The 15,368-nt window shown below is 39.9% G+C and overlaps 1 protein-coding gene across 1 annotated transcript; it reads right to left on the reverse strand.

Annotated features, from left to right (window-relative positions):
• Positions 1-7,808: 7,808 nt before the first annotated feature.
• On the reverse strand, positions 7,809-15,368 carry LOC115960682 (transmembrane emp24 domain-containing protein p24delta5-like). The gene is made up of 4 exons (XM_031079649.1): positions 14,994-15,368; positions 9,044-9,256; positions 8,854-8,930; positions 7,809-8,283 (listed from the first exon to the last, which is right to left on the reverse strand). The coding sequence occupies exons 1-4, from the start codon at positions 15,228-15,230 to the stop codon at positions 8,139-8,141; spliced, it is 672 nt and encodes a 223-aa protein (XP_030935509.1). The 5' UTR covers positions 15,231-15,368; the 3' UTR covers positions 7,809-8,138.

The following is a 15,368-nucleotide window of genomic DNA, read 5'->3' on the forward strand; positions in this document are numbered from 1 at the left end:
GAACCCGTCCATTTTATGGATTTTATACGGTTCTAATCAACATGCTGGATGAACTCGTCCTCTTATGGACTTTAATTAACCGGTCCGCTTGTAGACTTTTTCATTTAAAGCATCCTTGTAGTGGGCTTGATCATGGATCTATCACATGAGGCCTTAATAATAATAATTCACTCGTCCACTTATGGACTTAATCTTGAATCTGTCCACTTGTGGACTAATATTAATTCATCCTTATGGGATGGACTTGTCCATTCATGGACTTAATCTTGAATCCGTCTACTTGTGGACTAATATTAATTCATCCTTATGGGATGGACTCGTCCATTCATGGACTTAACAATTTGAAAGCATCCTTATAGGATGAACTCGTCCACTTGTGGACTTGATAACGAAAGTAGTTTAGTAGAGAAAATATACACTACTTGTATCTAAATAACTCCTCTTAGTTTTGGTAAATACGTGCATAAGTAAAAGATTGTTCTTAAAAATGATAAAAAAAAACTTGCCCTTTGGGCTTAAAAAGTACTGTAAGCAAAAATTTAACTAAAAGAAAATAAACTAGAAATGAGGAGTGTCGCTTTTTATGCTATCTTCTACTGGTAGTACTTTTAGAGATGCTTTGTGTTCCATGGATGGTGTAGCTTCTATCTATCCAATGTCTCCAAGTGGTAGGCGCTTTTCCTTTACCATGATGTGATTCTATAGGGTCCCTCCAAGTTAGGGCCGAGCTTTCCTTGGGTAGGGTCTTTAGCTGCACCCATTACCTTCCTTAAGATGAGGTCTCCAACCTTAAAGTCTCGATGTTTGACTCGGGAGTTGTAGTGTTTGGCCATGAGATCTTGGTATCATGCGAGTCTTTGTTCAGCTATGGCTCTGACTTCGTCTGGTAGATCCAGCTGTAGACGCATAGTTTCGTCCTTTCTTCCTTCATCATGATTATCCACTCTGTAGCTGGTGAGTCCAACCTCTGCCGGGATGACTACCTCGCTTCCATAAGCTAATCGAAACAATGTTTTCCCTGTAGGTGTCCTTGCTATCATCCTATATGCCCATAGTACGCTTGGCAGCTCTTTTGGCCATACATCCTTTGCCCCCTCAAGCTGAGTCTTAATGATTTTAAGCAAGGATCGGTTCGTGACCTCAATTTGCCCGTTGGCCTGTGGGTGGGCGGGGGAGGAGTAGTGGTTCTTAATTCCCAACTGTGAGCAAAAATCTCTGAAAGAGTCGTTGTCAAACTGTTTCCCGTTATTTGATACTAAGACTCTGGGGATTCCATACCTGCAGACGATGTTTCTCCAAACGAAGCTCCTCACATTCTTCTCCGTAATGGTAGCCAAGGCTTCTACTTCTACCCACTTAGTGAAATAGTCTATACCAACTACGAGGAACTTCAGCTGTCGCATTGCTATTGGGAATAGACCCATGATGTCGAGTCCCCATTGAGCTAATGGCCATAGGGCTATCATTGGGGTCAACTCTTCCGTTGGTTGTCTGATGAGGTTGCTGAACCTTTGACATTTGTCACATGCTTTGACATAAGTATGGGTATCCTTCTACATAGTAGGCCAATAGTATCCAACTCTAATCAGTTTATGTACCAATGATCGCGACCCCGAGTAGTTGCGGCAAATCCCTTTGTGTACTTCTCTTATGACATAATCTGCTTCTTCAGGAGTTAAACATCTTAGGTACGGTCAAGAGAAGCCCCTCTTGTACAGGACGTCTTTTATCACGACAAACCGTTCTGCCTGAACCTTCAGCTTTCTTGCGATCCCCCTTCCATCGAGTAGTGTGCCATCTTTTAAATAGGAAACTATTGGGGTAGTCCAATTGCTTCCTGAGTTTACTTCCTGCCCGTCGACGTCATCTATCAAGGGTGAAATTTGTACAAAGGAAAGTACTTTACTCGGGAGAAGCATGTATTCAATTGACGTAGCTTTGTCAAGGCGATCAGTTTGCTCGTTTTCTTCTTTTGGGATTTGGAAGAATTTGGCTTGCAGTTTATTAACACATCTCTGCACTTGATCCAGATACTTCTTCATCCTTTCTCTTTTGCACTCATAGTCACCATTTACTTGACTAGTGACTACCTGGGAGTCACAGAATACGATCACACTTGTCGTTCCTGCAGCTTTGGCGATGTCTAGTCCTACCATTAAAGCTTCATACTCTGCCTTATTGTTTTTTGTGGGGAAGTCGAGTCGAACCATGCATTTGATCTCGTCTCCCTTTGGGGAGTGGAGCACTACACCGATTTCTCCAGTGTGCTTGTTGGATGACCCATCCATGTGTATGCTCCAGTGAGGAGGCTCTTCTATCCCGTGGCCTTCTATATTGGTGAACTCCATAATGAATTTGGCAACCACTTGTCCCTTTATAGCAGTAAGTGGGCGATATTGTACATCAAACTCACTCAGTTCTATTGCCCATAGTGCCATTTGTCTGACAACTTCGGGACTACTTATTGCTCGTTATAGAGGTTTGTCAGTTCGGACAACAATAGTGTGGGGCTTTAGCTTGCGAGCTGCTGTAACCAAAGCAAAGGTGAGCTTCTCTATTGGTGGGTATCTTTCCTCTGCGCCTCTAAGCGCTCGACTTGTGTAGTACACGGGCTTCTGTACCCTGTCTTCTTCCTTGACTAAGGTTGCGCTGACGGCCGCTGAGGATACTGCTAAGTAGAGGAACAGTTCTTCTCTAGGTTGGGAAGGACTCAACAACTGAGGGGACATAAGATAGGTCTTCAGGTCCTCAAATGCCTGCTAACACTCGGTCGTCCATTCAAAATATTTCTTCAGCGTGTGGAAGAAAGGTAGACACTTATCCGTTGCCCTTGATACGAACTTGTTCAACGCTGCTACTTTGCCATTGATGTTTTGTACTTCTTTCATGTTCCTTGGGGGTGCCATCTCTATTATGGCCCAAATCTTGTCAGGGTTGGCCGTGATGTCCCTCTAAGACACCATGAATTCTAGGAACTTTCCTGCCGTCACCCCAAAGGCACACTTGCCTGGATTGAGCTTCATGTTGTAGGAATAAAGGGTGTCAAATGTTTCTCTGAGATCCTCCAAGTGATCTTCATCTCTTCGGCTTTTTACCAGCATATCGTCTACATAGACTTGGACATTTTTCCCAATCTACTATGCGAACATCTTGTTCATGAGCCTCTAATATGTCGCGCCCGCGTTTTTTAGGCCAAATGGCATTACTTTATAGCAGAAGAGGTGCTGGCTAGTGACAAATGAAGTCTTCTCCTAATCTGCTTCGTCCATTCTGATTTGGTTGTAGCTCAAAAAAGCATCCATGAAGCTTAATAACTGGTGCTGAGTCATAAAGTCAACTAGGATGTCGACCTATAGGAGGGGATAGCTGTCTTTAGGGCATGCCTTGTTCAGGTTGGTGAAGTCTACGCATATCCTTCACTTCCCGTTGGCTTTCTTAACCATTACCACATTTGCTAGCCAGTCGGGGTAGTGGACCTCCCTAATGAAGTTTGCTTCCTGTAGCTTATGAACTTCTTCCACTATAGCTTGGTTCGTTCTAAGGCGAATACCCATTTCTTCTGATGGAAAGGTGGAAAAGAGGGCAATACGTTCAGTCTGTGCACCATGACCGAAGTGTCTATTCTTGGCATGTCTTCGTGGCTCTAAGCAAATACATCCTGGTTATCTTTAAGAAAAGCTGTAAGTGCTTGGTGGACCGTCGAGTTGGCGAGGGTACCAATCCTGGTAGTTCTATCAGGCTTGGAGTCGTCAAGAAGTATCTCTTCAAGCCTTTCAACAGGCTTTGTCATCATCCAGTGTTCTTCTATGTTCATGGCCTGGAGGTGGTCGTCCATCTCTATCATAGCTATGTAGCATTGTCGCGCAACCACCTGATTTCCACGCAACTCCCCTACTCCATAATCTATAGGGAACTTGATCATTAAGTGGTAGGTTGAGGTTACAGCCTTCCATGAATTGAAGGTGGGTCGTTTGAGAATGGCATTGTAAGCGGACAAGTAGTCGACGACAAGGAATGTTACGTCCTTAATGATTTGCTGGGGGTAGTTGCCAACCGTCACGGACAATGTGATTGTGCCCAAGGGGAATACCCTTGTTCCTCCAAAACCAACGAGTGGAGCGTTCGTCGAAACCAATCGCTCTCTGTCAATCCTCATCTGCTGGAATGTTGGGTAGTATAGGATATCAGTTGAGCTGCCATTGTCAACCAGAACTCGGTGCGTATTGTAGTCCCCTACTTGTATGCTAACGACAAGTGCATCGTCATGCGGGTGATGAAGATGTCGGGCATCATCTTCCGAGAATTCGATAATGGGGTTGTCAATCCGTGCCACCTTTGGCATCGAACCTGTCAGCTGGACGTTCTAAACCATTTTGAGGTAAGTCTTACAAGCCTTTTTGGACGACCCAATAGCTGTTGTGCTCCCTACAATCATTCTTATATCTCCTATGGGCAGCCTAGGACACTCGTTCTCTAGTCGGGGAGCCTGCTCTTGAGGTGGATCCGCTCTCTCCTTACTAACGAACCTTTGCAGCTTTCCTTGCCTGATAAGAGTTTCAATTTGTTGCTTCAAGTCGTAGCATTTGGCTGTGTTATGACCATGGTCATGGTGGAAGCGGCAATACTTGTCTATAGACCTCTTATTGGGATCTCCCTTCAGCTTGCCAGGAAATGTCAAAGCTTCTTCGTCTTTGATTTGCGTCAAGACTTGGTTGATCGGGGCAGTAAGCGGGGTGAAACTCGTGAATTTCCCCACAGAGGGCTTGGAACGCCTGTCCTCCTGCCGTTCTCTGGTCCTTGCCATGTTTCGCCCCCTATCCTGCCATACGTCTTCCTATCTTTCCCTCTTCTTAGGCTTCTCTTCTTGGGCCAGCAACGCATTTTCCGCATTCATGTACTTGGTTGTCCTGTATAGCATATCTAACATAGTTTTTGGGTTGTTCTTGTATAAGGAAAACAGGAACTTACCCTTCCGTAGTTTGTTCGTGAAGGCAGCCACGAGTATCTTGCCGTCTGCTTCATCGATCGAGAGAGCCTCTTTGTTAAAGCGGGTGATGTAGGACCTCAGCGTCTCGTCCTCCCGCTGCTTAATGTTCATTAGGCATGCAGTGGACTTCTTATACCTATGTCCCTCCAATGAAGTGTGAGGTGAACTAGGCACTTAACTCCTTAAAGATACTAATGGAGTTAGGCGTCATCCTACTGAACCAGATTCTTACAGATCCCTTCAGCGTGGTGGGGAAGGCTCTGCACATGATCTCGTCTGGCACCTTTTGAAGGTGCATCAAGGTCTTGAAAGACTCCAAGTGATCTAAGGGGTCCTTGGATTCTTCGTAATTTTCACACCTGCGACATACGAAACTTTAGTGGAATGATGAGGTGATGGACATTGTGAATGGTGAATCAGTTCGATGGACCAAGTCATCGAGGTCACTAGACACCCGTCTTTTAAGGGCATTCATTATAAAGTCCATCTGTTCTTTCATCATCTACATCTCGGCGACTATGTGAGGTGGAATCGTATCGGTGGCGGATGGTCGGCTCGTGTCCTGTCGTTCTGGTCTGCTTAGGGCATTGCTTCCTTCCGGCCCTTCTTGGTTCCTCCTCTCAGTGCTGGTGCCTTCTTGATCCTCATCTTGAGTATTAAGGTCTGCATTCTTTTAGCTCAACTGTTCTTCCAAGGCGTGATTTTGTTTGATGAGGTGCTCAACGGCAACGGCGAGAGTTTGAAACTGTCTCTCAAGGACCGTCGCGCATGGTTCGTCTCCTTGAGCGTCGCTAGTGGTTGCCATCGAGCGAGTGAGCACCATGCAACTCTTTGTTCGGGAGGCGATAGTATGGCTTACAAGTCACAGTTTCCCACAGATGGCGCCAATTGATGATGCAAAAAATCGTCAGTAAGCCACACGATACTCACGTGCTCGAGATGATACCTGCTAGACAAAAACAAGGAAAACCCTAAGAGAGTACCGGTGTTGTATTGGCCAAAGATCTTTCGAAGGTTAGGTCAGAAAACCTTTCACAACTCTAGAGTGCCAGAGTTTGGATAAATTATGCGTACCTTGTTTTTTGAGAGCCTTTGGGTTTTTATAGTAGTGTAGAACCGACCTCCGTTTTTTGCGTAGAAAGGTGTTTCCTTATGGAGAAGATCATCATTAATGGGTGCATATTATGGGATCTTTCTTACGTTAGGATTCTATTCATATTGGGCCTCTATTGATTAGGGTTGATTGTGGGACGCAAATTGTTTCCATTTAGGGTTCCTTGGAGGTTACTTAAACCATGTGGATGTCACGTGGCCTTGAGATCCGTCCACCTTGCGCCCGTGCATCTTGGATCCGTCCATTGTTAGCCAACTACTCTAGCATCGTCAGGTTCATTTAAATGGACTTGTTGTCCCTAATTTTACCCTTTTCAATATATATATACACACACATTAAATAGTATATATGTTTCAATTTACTGATATCAAAATATTCAGTTCTAATAAAAATAAAAATAAACAGAATTTGCACAAAAAAGGAATTGAAAACAATGGTAAATTGCAAACTAAAATGCTTTTCTTAATTGGTAGTCACAGGCTTGTTACCAAGTAGGGCAATAAGAGTGATTTGATTTATATTGGGTTTATCAAGGTGGAGCCTTCAACATTGGCCGAAGACCCTTGCCCATGGATTAATGAACCAAATCTCATCCACCATAGTTGGGTAGCAAAAAAAATTGTTGTCACAAAATTTCAGTTTTTTTTATTATTATTATTGTTTTTTGAAGGGATTGACTTATCTTATGGAAAGAGTTTTTTGGAAAGAGGTGATTGCTGAAGCAACAGAATACCCACATGCACAAGTTATGCTTACTTTCATGTCTAAAATAGCACAAACAAAAAATTTACCATGGAGACACTTTATGTAACTATCACGGCAGTATTATCAGTGTCACCTCCAATGCAGCAAGAAACTTATTTTTATTGACTTTCTCCATCATAAGAATTTCCTCTTCAAGGAAGAAGATAGTTCCTACCAAACAAACTAATTGAAATAATAATAGGATTTAAGAATGGGTGCTATATTGACTGTTTACTATCGAAGTTCAACACTTGATTTTTTAAAATCTTTTTTGGGTAAGGGGTTGGTTGTCAAGCTAGCAAGTAACCTCAAGAAGAGGAAATGTAAAGAAGCATATGGAGGAATTAGAATGAAGAAAAACTTTACATATTTTTTACAGTGAATTTAAAAGCGAGAATATTTAAGGGCATTTACATCAGCGAATATATAATAAAAAAATATGTAAAATTTATGTAATTTAAGATAAAATTAATCCACATAAGTTAATATATAATTTTGTAAATTGAATAATGCTACGGACACAAACTATTTTACAACATTTTTACAAACTGCTGCTATAGCAAGTTCTTACTAGTTCTAATATGGATCACATTTTTATTTGCAATAACTATTTGAAAAATATTAAAGTTACATTAGTAGTTTGTAAAAATATTGTAAAATAATTTGTATCTATAACATTACTCTTGTAAATTTATAAGTTTTCTACAATAATTGTGTAAATTCACTCTATTTATTTTACATTTATTTTTTATAATTTTTATTTTTTTTACATATCTCAAAGATGAAAGAAATGAGTAAATTGCCGTTGTGTGTAAGGAAAGTTAAAAAATTATTTAAAAAATTAATATTTTAATGAAGTGCATATGTATTTTAAAAATTGAGGATGTAAAATAATATAAATGGATTCTTATGCTAAAATAGACCGAAATTTTTGCAAAAGCTAAAATAAAATGCTCCAACACATCCTTAACCTCCCCTCTATATGGATCTGGAACGAAACATTTATCTGCTTTTGTGTATTGAAACAATCTTATAGTTACAACTGATACTACTACAATTATAAATTCATTTTTCTCCCTAAATCCATATATCGTACTGACTGACAATTCCAATTGCCCGTTACGATATAAGAATCAAACCCCCACCCCCTCTCTGTAACAAAGAAAAATGTGGGAAAAAAAAAAAGCAGATTAAAAAAAAAAAAAACTAAAAATTAAAACAAGTATATTACAACGAGAACAGATGACTCAAAAGAGCAGTATTTTTGCATCAGAAAATTAATAAAAGATTGATCTATATAAGCTTCTTCTTTCGAAAGTAGGTTTTCAAGTGCCACAACTGCAAAGCTGAAACCACAATGCAGACTCCAAGGGACATTATACTGAGCCATGCAACTTTAGAGTTGGTTGATTCACTGACTTGCCTCATCTCTGCTTCCCTGTGTGATTTCCCAAAAGAAAATGTTCAATGTTTGCATTAAGATCAATAGTTCAAGACCTCAAGTAATTAATTATTTATCATCTCTACAAGCTTCCTAATCTTTTACATTATCTTTTGTTTGACACGGGGAAAACAAAAGAAGAGAAAAATCCAAAATTTTCATCTTTTCAAAAAAAGGTGAGGAATATGCCAGCATTTTCCTCTCTAGTAGTCCATCAATAACTTTGTTTTGGAGATAAAGTTAGGTTTTAGGAGGAAAAGATAGTAATACTTCATCTTCTTTTGTTTATTTTCTCACCAATCTTTACTAACAAATTGCAAAATGAAAAATTGAGGCTAAAACAATGAAATGAGAAGAACGTCAAAACAAGGGATCTTGAAGCAGAACGTCAATAAATTCAACAGACAAAAAATATTGCCAGTAGCTAAAATATCACTTTGTCCTCTCATAAGCATGGGGTGGCAGGTGAGATTATGGGTTCAAGACCCAATATATAGGTGTGTTAACTTACTAATAAATAAATAAAACCCAAAAGAGAGAGAAAGAGAGAGAGAGGGAGGGAGGTACCTGTCCTTCAGGTAGTTGAGATTATCATGGATGGCTTGCACTGCTCCTTCTAGTTTTATCAGCTCAAGTTCAACACCCTGCATTTGACATGTGTCATAAGAAGAATAAGGGAAAGACAATTGTATAGAGTCTATAGACATCTAAATATATCATTTAAAAATCCAGCAAATACAGTTTCCAAATAAGTTACCTCTACTTTCTGTTTCTTTGCAACTGAATCCCAATCCCGAGCCGCTATTCCAGATCTCCAATCAAGGTTAAGGGTTGCACCTACACCTTCTTGATGTTCTCCATCAAGCCAGAAACAAGCCAAGTAGCTGCCAGACTCGGTAGTTGTAAATGCAAACTGACCGTGGGTAACATTTTCAACGTGGTGAAGATTGTTACCATAAGGAGATGTCACCTGAAGAGAGTGCCAATGTGAGGTGAAAAACTTATGCTTGGCACTACCCGAACTTGTCAAAAATGGAGAAGAGAGTATAATAAATAAACTTCTAGTATTATTGATGTGTATAAGATACATAACTAAGCACTCTTGACTCTTATATATACAAGAGGTAGCCTAAGAAAATATGGCAAACAACCAAGAAAACATCACTAACAAACTAACTAATTCCAACTAATTATACATAACTAAGCACTCTTGACTCTTATATAAACAAGAGGTAGCCTAAGAAAATATGACAAACAACCAAGAAAACATCACTAACAAACTAACTAATTCCAACTAATTACAAAATCACATGTGAAAATACAAGAACATATGTGGAAAATATGGAAAATGTGTGAAGAAATTACAATCTACAAAATACAATTACTAATCTAAAATACAATTTCTAATAGAACTTCAAGGTATGTATTTAAAATACATATTTGGACTTTGGACATTCACATAGGATGAGAGACAGCTAAGTGTTATTCCTCAAACATCAAGCATCAATAATCCTGGGGAAAATTTGACTTGTTTTCTGTTTGTTTCCACAGCAGTGTTCAAAGGTCTAATAGCTTTAGAAGGAAAACTGATTATTCTCTTATATTAAGCACGAAGATCAATGCCTGGCTCTGTTCTGTCTCCTTGAGCAAGATTGTGTTGATGTTGTTAGTGTTGGGTCTTCTAAAGGTATTGTGAACTCCAAGCAGAAAGGGCTTAGGGAACTCAAAGGTTTGATTTCTTCTATAAATTATGATGGGGTAGCTTCTAAGGGGAGGAACAGAGACTTCTCAGTAGGTGCGGGGGCGATTACCAGTTTTAAATGAGTTTACGGCTGCTATCTTGGAATGTTAGGGGATTAAATAATCCTCAGAAGTGAGAGGTATGTAAAAATCTTCTCAAGGAGTGGAAGTGTGACATAGTTTGCTTTCAAGAAACTAAGCTGTCTTCTTTAAACTCTTTTGTTGTTCGAAGCCTTTGGGGTAGTCCGTTCCTAGATTGGGTTGTTCTAGATGCAGTCAATACAGCAGGGGGGGTGTTACTGGTTTGGGATAAAAGAGTTTTTGAAAAAGTGGATTGTGTTGTTGGTCTGTTTTCTGTTAATGTGTTACTGAAGGGGGTTGCATATGATTTTTTATGGGCTTGTTCAGGAGTGTATGGGCCTAATGAGGATAGTCAGCGGGGTGCTCTGTGGGAAGAACTTTCAAGAATGCACTCTAGGTGGAATACGCCTTGGTGTGTTTTTGGGGATTTCAATACCATCCGATATCCGAGTGAGAGATTTGGTTGTGAGGCTTTTAGTCTAGCTATGTTTGCTTTTTTAGACTTCATTGAGGCTAATTACCTTGTGGACTTACCCCTTGAAGGAGCTTCGTTTACTTGGTTTAGAGATTCGGGGTTAGTTTGTATGTCAAGAATTGATAGAACCTTGACATCGGTGGATTTGGTAGATCACTTTGGAAATGTGTCGCAAAGGGTACTCCCTCGTGTAGTTTCTGATCATTGCCCTCTTTTGGTGGTGGCGGGTAGTGTTAATAAAGGTCGGAGTGCCTTTAAGTTTGAGAATATGTGGTTGAAAGAAGAGGGCTTTGTAGAGAGGGTTTTGGCTCGTAAATTAAAAGCTCTTAAAAAGGACTTAAAAAAGTGGAATAAGGAGGAGTTTGGGGATCTGGCCTTTAGGAAGAAATGTCTTTTATCTGAATTGCTAGGTTTGGATGCTAGGAAGGATTTGCCTGGTCTTTCTCAGGAGGATCAAACTCGTCGTATTCAGATTAAAGGTGAAATTGCTAATCTTGCCTCTTTGGAGGAGATTTCTTGGAGACAAAAGTCTCGGATTTTATTTGTGAAGAAGGGGAACAATAATACTCGCTTCTTTCATCGAGTTGCAAACTCTAGTAGAAGAACTAATCATATTTGGGGTATAGAGGTAGATGGTGTCTTCTATGAGGATGAGGATGAGGATGAGGTGCGGTCTAAGGTGGTCAATTTCTATCAGAAGTTGTACACTGAGTCAGATACTTGGCGCCCTTCTATGGATGGATTAGAGTTTGCTAGAATTGAGGAGGATGAGTGGCTTGATTTAGAGAGGGATTTTTCTAAGGAGGAAGTGGTAAAGGTTCTACATGAGATGGAGAGTGATAAAGCCCCAGGTCTGAATGGTTTCACTATGGTTTTTTTTCAAAAATGCTGGAGTGTAGTGGAAATAGATGTCATGGCATTCTTTGGTCACTTCCGTAGGAGCTCAGAGTTTGAACGGTCTCTGAATCCTTCTTTTCTATCTCTGATTCCCAAAAAAAATAATGCCTTAAATATCAAAGATTTCAGGCCTATCAGCCTAGTGGGCAGTGTGTATAAGCTGTTGTCTAAGGTTCTAGCTAACAGATTGAGACGGGTGCTGGAAAAACTTATTTCGAAGTCACAGAATTCTTTTGTGGGTGGCAGACAAATTTTGAATTATGTGTTTATTGCTAATGAATGTTTAGACAGTAGACTGAAGTGTTGTACTCTGAGAGTGGTGTGTAAGTTAGACATTGAGAAAGCTTATGATCATGTAAATTGGGACGCTTTGTTTTATCTGTTGGAGAAGATGGGCTTTGGGGATAGATGGAGGAGATGGCTTAAGACTTGTGTCTCTACCGTTCACTTCTCAGTTCTGATTAATGGATCTCCTGCTGGTTTCTTTGGTAGCTCTAGAGGTCTTAGACAAGGTGATCCTTTGTCTCCCCTTCTCTTTCTTTTGATCATGGAGGTTTTAAGTCATATCCTGAAGAAAATTGAGGATGGGGGTTTCATTCAAGGTTTTCATTTGGGTCCCGTTAATTCTACTAGTATCCATGTTTCTCACCTTCTATTTGCTAATGATAACATTCTTTTCTGTGATGCCTCTAGAGAGCAGATTCTTTCTATTAGGTTGGTTTTGACTTGTTTTCAAACTTTTACTGGTTTGAAGGTGAATGTGGGGAAAAGTGAAATTGTCCCTACTGGTGAGGTGCGTAACATTCAGTCTTTGGCTAATATCCTTCAGTGTAGGGTGGGAAGTTTTCCTATGATTTACTTGGGTATGCCTTTGGGTACTTTGTAGAAAACACCCTCTATTTGGAATCCGATCCTTGAGAGGATGGATAAGAAGCTTTCAAGCTGGAAGCAGCTTTATTTGTCAAAGGGTGGTAGACTCACCTTGCTGAAGAGTACCCTTTCAAGCCTTCCGACTTATTACCTTTCCCTTTTTACTATCCCTAAAGTTGTGGCGACTAGATTGGAACGCATTCAAAGGAACTTCTTGTGGGGTTCAACAGTTGAGTGTTTCAAATTTCCATTGGTGGCTTGGGAAAAGGTTTGCTTACCGCTTGAGTTGGTGGTTTGGGAGTTCGGAAGTTGGTGCCTTTTAATCAGGCCCTATTAGGGAAATGGCTTTGGAGGTATAGCCATGAAACCTCGCTTCTGTGGCGTAGGGTCATTGCCATGAAATATGGGGAAGGAAAAGGGGGTTGGTGCACTAGAGCTTGTAGTAGGGCTCCTGGTTGTGGGTTATGGTGGAGTATTAGTGAAGGGTGGGAATCTTTCGCTAAGCATTTTTCTTTTGTGGTGGGGGACGGTTCTTGTATTCTTTTTTGGCATGATCAGTAGATTGGGGATGTTCCTCTTAAAATTCTGTATCCTCAGTTATTTTTGTGCTCAGCAAATAAGGAGGCTTGTATTTTTGAGGTGTTAAGCCCTCCAGTGGGTGATAATGAAAGAGTGTGGAGTTTAAGATTTCATAGGGAATTCAATGATTGGGAGTTGGCAGCTTCCTACTCCTTTCTTTATTTCATCCAAACCCGAATTCCTAGGGGTGGAGGGCATGACAGACTTTGTTGAGATCTTAATTGCAGTGGGAAGTTTGATACTCGGTCTTTTTATCATAAGATTCGAAATGCAGCTCCTTACACTTTACCTTGGAAGGGAATTTGGAAAGTTAAAGGTCCCTAAAAGGGTGGCTTTTTTTATGTGGACAGCAACCCATGGTTAGATTCTAACTTTAGATAATCTTATGCTTCGTGGTCGCCCTTTGGCGAATCATTGTTGTTTGTGCTGTAACAATGCGAAATATGTGGATCACTTGTTACTTTTCTGTCCGATAGCTCATTCTTTGTGGATGTATATGATTCGGTTGTTTGGGATCGAATGGTTCATGCCAGGTTCAATTGTGGACTTATTATTTTGCTGGTATCATTGGCTTGGGAAGCATTGCTCTGATATTTGGGATTTAGTTCCAGGTTGTTTAATGTGGACTATTTGGACTGAACGGAATAGGCAGTCTTTTGAGGATGAGGGAAAAACTGTGGTTCAATTATTAGAGTATTGCCAGCGGACCCTCTTTGATTGGTCTCGATGTTGGGGTTATTCGGATAGTTCTACCCTTTTGGATTTTCTTTCATCTATTAGAATAGATTAGGGGATGCTTCTGTCTTTTTGTTTTTTCTTTTCCTTTGTTCACTACTATGAACTCCTTGTGTTTCTCTTGCTATTCTCTTATCAATAATATTCTCTTCTTACTTATCAAAAAAAAAAAAAAAAAAATGTTCCTCAGTAAACACAGAAATCATGCACTATTTGCAAGAAGGTATCGTACCAATTTGAAGAGAACTCAATGCATTCAGATTTCAACAAGCAACAAATTAGAAGTGGGCAATGATATCCTTGCTTTGAATTGTATCAAGAGTACCTAACAGAGGAGCTTAAAATGGTATCCTTGAAGAGATGAGTTTGAAGAGACAAATTTCATGATTTCAGTAAACAAGCTCAGTGCTGGAACTTGTCTCTCCCAGATCCAAATAGGATATAGCTCTAAATACTTTTAAAATGATCCTAATTAACAAAATAGTTTATAAAATAGCATTATTAAGATGAAAAAAAAAGGGGGCCATGTTAGATGAATCTTGAGGTGTTTCAAATTCCAACAGGAACTGAAGGTTGTTATCTGATAAAATCCGGGAATTCATGATGTTTTGGTGCTTGCTAAACATCATTCAGATGGCTTTTATTATTATTATTATTTATTTTTTTAATAATTCAACGGTTATAACGAGGGAAAGGGGATTTGAACCCTGGATGTCTCCATTGGAAACATCAAGAGGTGCCAACCTGTTAAGCTACAAGGCTCTTGGCCATTCAATCGGCTTATATTTATAAGTAAAAATTAGGGTTTCACAAATAAAAGGCTACATTGTATCCCTGTTATGCCATAATCCCATAACTCAATTAACTTAAAACACAATCTAATATCAGATCAGATTATAGTCTTGCCCTGAAATTTCCAAACCAAACACTTAAATCTAATTACGATGTACAACCCAAAAAAAAAAATTATGCCAAAAGACCCAAAACTAAGACAACAAATTGTCATGTCAAATTACAGCCAATTAGTGGTTCATTCATCTAAGGCTACCCATACACTCATTGTGGATAACACTTTGTTCTTGTATCTTCAATCATCAATGATAAGGCAATATCATTCATAACTGATCAAAACCCAATTATTTATTAGATCAATTTCGTTTGCAAATTCAATCACTACTTAAATTGATGGATTTCTCGGTTGTGAATTGTGAATTATGGTCTTAATATTTTACGAAGTCAAAAATTGAAGGCTTTTTCTTTTTTTGGTTTTTAACACAGAGAAAACTAAGATTATTTTCACAACACCAAATCTATATACACTGACACATACCTTGACAGAAATAGTGGGAGTACGGTATTGTTGAGGCGCTTCGTCTACAACGACATAGTAATCGGCCAAAACGACAACGTGGTTCTGGATTTCCTCGGATACACACTTGGTACCGGAGGTCGGAATTGTTAACCATATCGCTTCTGTTACAGGTACGAGATTTGTCGTTAAGAACAACACCACCACCACCAACACCGAACACACAGCTCGGGCGCGTGAGGTCAAATTCTGGGCCATCAGGGAGAGAAGAGTACGACGCAGAAGCAGAGAGAGAACCGAGGAGGCTTTGGACGCAAAACAAAAATGGGTTTTGAATTCTATTTCTCCGTTGCGTTTTTTTTTTTTTTTGGGGGAAGAGGTTTTCTTTTTTTGAGT

Source organism: Quercus lobata, chromosome 9, assembly GCF_001633185.2.
Source record: "Quercus lobata isolate SW786 chromosome 9, ValleyOak3.0 Primary Assembly, whole genome shotgun sequence".
Lineage (NCBI taxonomy): Eukaryota > Viridiplantae > Streptophyta > Magnoliopsida > Fagales > Fagaceae > Quercus > Quercus lobata.